Consider the following 9,386-nt stretch of genomic DNA (forward strand, 5'->3'; position numbering starts at 1 on the left):
AGGGAAACATCAGAAAACAGTAAGAGAAAGAGAAAAAGACTAGAATAGCAGAAACGAAACATCCAGTGGAAGAGATGGAGGAGTCCTATAAGATCATCTAATTGACCTAATCTGAAAAACGTTTAACATTTGGAAAACAAATGCAACACAGTCCTCCTCTCTCGTGTTATCAAAGCATGTGGAGACGGCAATTACGTGGAATTATTGCTTCCTTGCACCGAAAAATAAGAAAAAGTGCACTGCTGGTGAAGGCTTAGCGACGGCGAAGGATTTCCCTCACTCCTCCTTTCATGTCTGTACGTTTCAAACGGCGAGTCGTAGATCATAAACCCGAGACACCATCTGCTAAAGTGCTTTAAAAGACCGTAACAGACTTTACCCTGAACACTTGGAAGCAACCTACTGGTTTCTCACCTGAAAGATATTTGGCCTGAGCGTCTTTAAAGTGAGAGCTGCACTAAATCGCTATGGCTTTATTTAGTGACGTGTCCAAAAATAAGACACAAATATAGTGGGGGCTGCAGGCCATGACACTCCAAAAAAGCCGTTCGGTGGCCAGCTTCTGAGCACAGCATGAAGTGGTTGCCATTTCTCAGCAGAATACCTGACGTTTATTGCCTCCCCATGCAAAACTAGGGAAAATAAACTACAGTAAAGCATATTTCATCATTAAATCGTGAGCGAAAGGCACCCTGGATGCCTGGAGAGAACAATATACTGTGTGTGAAAATAATCTATAGCATTTATTGCGTTTTCTTTTTTCCTGGAACACCTCCCGAGGCTGCCTGTGCCTGTTTCATCAGCTCTAATGGCACAAACAGCTCGGTATGTCCCCTGTTAAGCCTCATCACGTGTTGGTCTGTAAAGTGCACTGAGTAAAGAGCAGCAGAACGTTTTGGAAGAAGAGAAGTAGACTAAAAGAAGGACGGCTTCCACACCTGTGGGGCGATCCCGGCTTTCTTGGCAGAGAAGGTGGGTTTGGGTGCCTGTGCGGTAGACCTAGGTGAAGCCACGCGTTCAGGAGCTGAGCCTGAATCAGGGAAGGCCAGGCTGCTGCTCAGGGCCATCACAGGAGGAGAGAAGCAATGTGCCGATCTGTAGGCAGCTGAAGGACTATACTGGGCAGTTATGGGGCTGGATGGGAGAGAAGTTTGTCTGGGGTAGGAGGGTCCAGTCAATACAGCTTTAGGTGGTGGTGCTGCCCTTGGAAGGGTGCCCATGGGATCCTTGGTAGGGCTGAGGATAAACAAAGAGGAATTAAGCTGGTAAGGTTGGTGCCGGGATAGCTCCATTTCTACTCTGCTGCAGCCATTCTCCAACGCCGGGCTTTCCGGGACCAGAGGTGGTGCGGGTGCTTGCACCTTTGCTGGAACATTCTTCTTGTTGGTGGCCGGCTGGGTATGGAGAGACTTTGCAATCTGTGCACTGATATTGGAAGAGTTAATGATGGCCTTCACTCGACCAGGCATGTTTGATGGATATACCCAGGAGGGAGGTAAGGACGAGGTTGGAGAAGGAGATCTCACTCCGGCTTTGTTTTCGTGGACGTACTTCTCCATTCTGGTCTGGCGCTTGGTAAAAAGCTCCGCCCCCTTTCCAGATGCGTCCGTCAGGGCTTGCTCGGGCTTGTGCTCAGGTTTGTGCTCTGTCCTGCTCCGGGTTCTGGTGCTTTTGAGTGTCGATGCCCACTCCGGCACAAAGGCTTCCTCCACTCCGCCCTCATCTTTGGCAAGGAAGTTGGAGGCCTCTGCTCCAAGGGCCAGGAGCTCCTCCTCCTGCTGCGGTGGCTCTGACTGGCCCCGTCCTCTCCTCATCTCGTCAGCCCCCTGGACCAGAGACAAGAGCTCAGGGTTCGGGGCTAACTTTGGCTTCTCTTGAAAAGTGAACATTGATTTGCGGTTGGCCCGCCGGACGACGCCTTCATCCAGGATTCCCGTCCGAATTGGTGCCACTGACCTCTCACTCAGAAACTGAGGGATGAAGGTGGGGCGGGGTGCAGTCGGAGGGGTGTAGTAGACAGGGGCTGGTGGGGGGGACATGGCAGAGGGTGGAAGGTTAGAATGGACAGACGGAGGTGGGCTCATGTAGGTGGGAAGCGGAGGGGTCGGGTACGAAGGCGCAGGAGGTGGAGGGGAGAATGCTGGTCTGGATGATATTGGGAAAGGGGGATCAACATGAGTTGGTGGTCGCAGATCACTATCAGGTGAAGCAGCAAGTAGAGGAGCGGAGTAGGAGGGTGCTGGGGTGTCTGGAGCAGGACTTCCGGACCCAGGCAAGGTCACTGCGGCTGGGGAGAAAAATGGCCGAGCCGTCCTGTTCATGATGGTTGGCTGCTTTGATGCTGGCTTGGCTGCTTGTCCATTGTGCTCAGTGCTGTGGCAGCCATTTGGGATGTCTTTAAAAGCATCTGCCGGGTCCTTTAATTCCACCATTAATGGCACATCTTCATGTCCAGTTCGGTCAAGAACAGCTGTGCTTTCACCTCCATCCTTTGAATCCTCAGCTATTTCCTCATCCTTCTCGTTTACAGGAACAAAATGTCTGTCCCCTGCCCTGTCCCCCATGTCTCCCAGCTCACACAGCACCTCTTCCCCCTCCATGTCACGTCCCTTGATGGACGGCCGCAGGATCTGGCTACTTCTGTGGTTCAAATCTCCGGACTGGCCGTCAGTCGAGTGCTCCCATGTCAATGTGCCTGATGCAGGAGAGTCTGGTTCATTACGAGACTGGTGGTGGGCTCCTTCTCCACCTCCCACGCTCACCAGCGTGAAGGCATCAACCCTTTGTCTGCGGCGGTTGAAAAGCTGGACGCCTCTGGAGTTGGTGTTAGATGGCACGGTCAGCTGCGCTGCGATGATCTGACTCCGAGTCTGCGCTTCCTTCAGCTCCTTCTCCGAGAGGCTTGCGCTCCGGCTGAGGTCTGCAATGGCAAAAGAAGGAAAAGTCAGGACAAAAAGACAAGAGTTACAGTGACTTCACCACTTACGCACAAACCTAAACCACATGCAAAGCTACTTGCTGCTTTTTCAGTTAACGAGGAGCATTGTGAGGTGTTGCTCAACAAAGCTTGTAAATGTCGAGCCTCGCTGTGAACGACCAAGTGCAAGCTATTCACAAGCCTGGTGAGGCATATACTATTTTAAAGGCCATATAATTGTTCCTACACATGTGGTTATGATTAGCAGCGTTCTAACATGGCCGGCCTGGGGTGATACATATTGTAGCTCAGCTCTGTTTCACATTAGAGTGTCTCTAAATGAAGCCTGCCGACTCCCACTTTGTCTTCATTTTCATTACCCTCTCGTTACTGTCATGAGAATTTGGGATTTGCCTGAGGTTTAGCCTTATGAGACATCCTAATAGCGAGGGCCCAGTGCAGTTGTCTCTCTGAGTTAAACAGTTCAGTAATGGTAATTTAATGCTAGCTCCTTTGTGCTGCAGTGAATCCCTGAACAGCAAAGAGATTCAAAACGCTCAATACATCACCTCCAAAAGTTCAACTACTGATTGTGAAATGGACAAATTGCACTTTGTGCATATAAGCCATACGTACTATATGTGAAATAGCAAGACTACAATATTTCAACATCATTTTTCATATTTTTTTCTTTCTGAATTGCAATAAGTGCTGCATTAAATATAAAAATAACATCAAATACTGTGACTAGAATTACATTTATTTACACGCTGCACTGAATCCAGTTAAACAGGACCTATTGCAGTTAGCATGCAGTTAGTCAGTGTTTTTGCATATGATATCCACAAACTGCTCAAAAAAAACATATTGTGACATAATGTGATTTGTGTACATTATCACAATAATGATAAATATCGCCATATTGCTCACCACTAATGTTAAATAAGCATTTTTCATTATTTCTTCATTAGAAACACCTACAGTGGGGTCCAAAAGTCTGAAACCGCTAATGAAAATACTCTTATTTTGCATTCCTTTCTAGTTTACGACAACATCTTTGAAATATTTACATGAATTTCTTCTGTTTGCTTTTGCTTTAATGACAGCACTCGAGCTGGGATGGTCAGTTAGTCAGCATTCTTTAAGTACAATGTTCTCAATCTGCGCAGAACACCATGTAGTGACATAATGTGGCACAATTTAACACGGTAATAATAAGTATCGGCATATGTTTTGTTTCTGTGCATCTCTGTGGGCAATGATACAGTATGTCTGACTAGAGCTGGGCAATATGATGATATTTATTGTTATTGCGATGTTAAGTCACGATATGTTTTTGTGAGCATATCGTGGAAATTTTCAGTACTTAAAAAACACTGACCACCTGCATGTGTCAGTACAACGAGAGCATAATTAGTCAGACTGGAGCAGCTCAGCTGGAGTCAGTGCCACACAGCGTGTGAAATGTTGAACACGAATCATCGTATTCACAGTTTTTGAAAGCACTTTTTAAAACGTGGTTTCCTTTTTCGTCTGTTGCAACTTATCGGATGTCGGAAAAATGAAACATTGTGGTATATACCGTTTCTTGAAGTGCCATGATGGTAGATCTTTGCCATCTACATCTCACTAGCTTATGTAATGATCTAGAATAAATAAATCGCAAAACAATGCGAGTGATTGTGAGCCTCTGGCACAGCGAGATGCTAAACAAGCATCTTTCTGTTGAAAGTGGCAGTGGTTTCATTGTCTGGCTGTTTAGAGTTCCCATTCCACTCTGCACAAGTATTTCCTTTAGCATGCGGCCCCAGTCCCTCCCGTAGCATTCCTGACATACTGAGAAAATTCCCTGCTTAGGTCTGTGGCATGCGCTCCGAGATCTCTCTCAGACGCCCGAGCCTCGGATAGTCGTCTGGCCGCATCCGAATCCCAGCACGCTCACAAATATGGACGCGGATAGACCCAGTTATCATCTTAGACTTTAATTTACAGCACTGCTACAGTGCTATTTATATGAGAATGTATCCACTCAACTGTTTCTTGCAGCACTGGCTGCTTTATTAGAAACACCTGGGGGGGGGGGCATCAAAACTATGTGACCACTAATGAATGTGCTTCTGTTTTGCATTACTTTCTGATTCAGTACACAGATGTTCATTACTGATTATATCATAAACATAACAATTTGAGTGAACCATGAATTTCTACATTTCTTTTTATTTCAGTATTTGGTGGTGTGCCCCTTTTGCTATGATGACAGTGTGCACTTGAGCTGGCATGGACTCCAAGTTCGTGTGAAAGCCTCTTATGAGTAGATCAGATCCACCTGAGAGTCATCTAAACCCAAGCTTCAATGGAAAACGTTTCTGCAGGAAGGCCTTAAAGGGGAATTCCACCAATTTTGACAAATTTCTGCACAATTCAGCCAATGAGATGTAAACAAAGTCATCCAGAGTGGTTTGCAGTCAAATGGTTCATTATAGAGAAAAACTCAGATGTCTTTACAGTGGTGCTGATAGGAGCCAGACCTCACAATGTCACAAATATAGACATTTTATTTACTGTCCAAAAGCACCAGTGAACCTACAAGAGTCTTCTGAGCCTCTATGTAATGTTGATGATGGGAAAATAGTGATGAAATGTTTTCTTTAGGTACTATTTTGCCTCAGAACACCCTGCATACATTGAACTACATAGAATGGCTTTTAAAAATATATATAGGTCAAAAGGCTTATCAAAAAACTATCATAAAGCATTGTCTTAGACATCAGGCAGTGTGTTCATGACCATTCATGACCACGTTGTGTAATAACTTTCTGTGAAGGAGCTTTTAGAGGCATTAAACTCTTCAGACATCTGGTTCCTATCACCATCACTGAAAATAGTGCTGGCTTGGTAAGTTTCTCCAAAATAGTTTTCAAAATCCTAAAACGTTTTGTTGTTTATTTCCAAGTTCATATAAAAGTGAGTTTCAAAGGGGTCTCAGGCAGCAGGATCCCACTGGATCATCTCAGTATAATCCAAAACTGCAATATGTTTTGTGTTGGCCTGATCTAACGCATGATGTCTGTATATTGTACATACATTGTGATAAACATTGCCTATGATTACAGGGCACTGTATGTAAACACGTCAGCGCTGATTAAAATGATTCAAATTCAAATTATTTAATGCTGATGCTTCAACATTTGGTTTATGTAGCAAAACACTCAGAATTCATTTTTAATAACCGCTTTCTAACCACTCTTTATCTTTTAGATTTAAACAGGTTTCTGTTGCTGTACCTTTAAGATTAATGTATGTAAATGAGTCTATAATGTAAATGACATTGCTGCAGATTCCAAAGGCTGCTTGTGCTGAAACAGTCCTTTTAACTGCAGTGTGAGCTGGCTTTGACAACATTCACATACTGCGTCATTTTTAACTGTTAAAACGATAAGGATAATAAAGAAAAGGATAACTCTAATTCTGTTTTCCATGATATTGTGTAGACTAAACCCCTACCACAAAGACTGAACACCAAACACACAGACTAACCCCCTACCACACAGACTAAACCCCCTATGACACAGACTAAACCCCTACCACAAAGACTGAACACCAAACACACAGACTAACCCCCTACCACACAGACTAAACCCCCTACGACACAGACTAAACCCCTACCACAAAGACTGAACACCTACCACACAGGCTAACCCGACACCACACAGACTAAACCCCTACCACAAAGGCTGAACACCTACCCCATAGACAACATGCCTACCACAAAGACTGAACACCTACCACACAGACTAAACCCCCTACGACACAGACTAAACCCCTACCACAAAGACTGAACACCTACCACACAGGCTAACCCGACACCACACAGAATAAACCCCATCACACAGACTAAACCCCTTCCAAACAGACTAAACCCCCACCACACAGACTAAACCCCCACCACAAAGACAAAAACCCTAACACAAAGACTGAACACCAAACACACAGGCTAACCCCCCCACCACACAGACTAAACTGCCTACAACACAGACTAACCCCCTACCACACAGACTAACCCCTACCACACAGAAAAAACCCTTACCACACAGACTAAACCCCCACCACACAGACTAAACCCCCTACCACACAGACTAAACCCCTACCACAAAGACTGAACACCTACCACACAGGCTAACCCCACACCACACAGACTAAACCTCTACCACACAGACTAAACCCCTACCACAAAGACTGAACACCTACCACACAGGCTAACCCCACACCACACAGACTAAACCTCTACCACACAGACTAAACCCCTACCACAAAGACTGAACACCTACCCCATAGAGAACACACCTACCACAAAGACTGAACACCTATTACACAGGCTAACCCCCCGCCACACAGGCTTAACACCCTACCACACAGACTAAACCACTACCACAAAGACTAACCCCCACCACACAGACTAACCCCCTACCACAGACTAAACCCTTACCACACAGACTAAACCCCATCACACAGACTAAACCCCTACCACACAGACTAACCCCTACCACAGAGACAAAACCCTTACCACACAGACTAACCCCCTACCACACAGGCTAACCCCCCACCACACAGTCTAAACCCCTACCACACAGACTAAACCCCTAATACAAAGGCTGAACACCTACCCCACAGACTAAATACCTACCACAAAGACTGAACACCTACCACACAGGCTAACCTCCTACCACACAGACTAAACCCCCTACCACACAAACTAACCCCTACCAAACAGACTAAACCCTTATCAAACAGACTAAACCCCCAGCACACAGACTAACCCCCTACCACACAGACTAAACCCCTAACACAAAGACTGAACACCAAACACAAAGACTAAACCCCCACCACACAGATTAACCCCCTACCACACAGACTAAACCCCCACCACACAGACTAACACCCTACCACACATACTAAACCCGCACCGCAAAGACTAACCCCCTACCACACAGACTAAACCCCTAACACAAAGACTGAACACCAAACACAAAGACTAAACCCCCACCACACAGATTAACCCCCTACCACACAGACTAAACCCCCACCACACAGACTAACACCCTACCACACATACTAAACCTGCACCGCAAAGACTAACCCCCTACCACACAGACTAAACCCCTAACACAAAGACTGAACACCAAACACAAAGACTAAACCCCCACCACACAGATTAACCCCCTACCACACAGACTAAACCCCCACCACACAGACTAACACCCTACCACACATACTAAACCCGCACCGCAAAGACTAACCCCCTACCACACAGACTAAACCCCTAAGACAAAGACTGAACACCAAACACAAAGACTAAACCCCCACCACACATATTAACCCCCTACCACAAAGACTAAACCCCCACCACACAGATTAACCCCCTACCACACAGACTAAACCCCCACCACACAGACTAACACCCTACCACACATACTAAACCCGCACCGCAAAGACTAAACCCCTACCACACAGACTAACCCCCTACCACATGGACTAAATCCCTACCACAAAGACTAACCCCCTACCACACAGACTAAACCCTTACCACATAGACTAACCCCTACCACAGAGACAAAACCCCTACCACACAGACTAAACCCCTAATACAAAGGCTGAACACCTACCCCACAGACTAAATACCTACCACAAAGACTGAACACCTACCACACAGGCTAACCTCCTACCACACAGACTAAACCCCCTACCACACAGACTAACCCCTACCAAACAGACTAAACCCTTATCAAACAGACTAAACCCCCACCGCACAGACTAACCCCCTACCACATGGACTAAATCCCTACCACAAAGACTAACCCCCTACCACACAGACTAAACCCCTACCACAGACTAAGCCCCTACCACACAGACTGAACCCTTACCACAAAGACTAACCCCTACCATACAGACTAAACCCCCACCACAAAGACTAACCCCCTACCACACAGACTAAACCCCATACCACACAGACTAACCCCCTACCACAGACTAAACCTCTATCACAGACTAAGCACCTACCACAAACTAATCCCTACCACAAAAACTAGCCTCGTACCACACAGACTAAACCCCCACCACAAAGACTAAACGCCTACCACACAGACTAATACCCTACCACACAGACTAACCCCTACCACAAAAACTAGCCCCCTACCACACAGACTAAACCCTTACCACACAGACTAACCCCCTACCACAGACTAAACCCCCTACCACAGACTAACCCCCTACCACAGACTAAACCCCTACCACAGCCTATCCCCCTACCACACAGATTAAACCCCCTACCACACAGACTAACCCCCTACCACAGACTAAACCCTTACCACAGACTAAGCCCCTACCACACAGACTGAACCCTTACCACAAAGACTAAGCCCCCCCCACACAGACTAAACCCACTGCCACACAGATTAAACCCCACCACAAA

General features: G+C 46.3%; 1 protein-coding gene across 1 annotated transcript in view; it reads right to left on the reverse strand.

Moving 5' to 3' along the window:
* LOC108436840 (synaptopodin) overlaps nucleotides 1-9,386 on the reverse strand; it is a 39,741-nt gene that overhangs the window by 7,130 nt on the left and 23,225 nt on the right. Inside the window, exon 3 of the mRNA XM_017713549.2 lies at nucleotides 939-2,920. Within this exon, the coding sequence (XP_017569038.1) occupies nucleotides 939-2,920 (1,982 nt within the window). The remainder of the gene's footprint in view (nucleotides 1-938; nucleotides 2,921-9,386) is intronic.

Source organism: Pygocentrus nattereri, chromosome 11, assembly GCF_015220715.1.
Source record: "Pygocentrus nattereri isolate fPygNat1 chromosome 11, fPygNat1.pri, whole genome shotgun sequence".
NCBI classification, from domain to species: domain Eukaryota; kingdom Metazoa; phylum Chordata; class Actinopteri; order Characiformes; family Serrasalmidae; genus Pygocentrus; species Pygocentrus nattereri.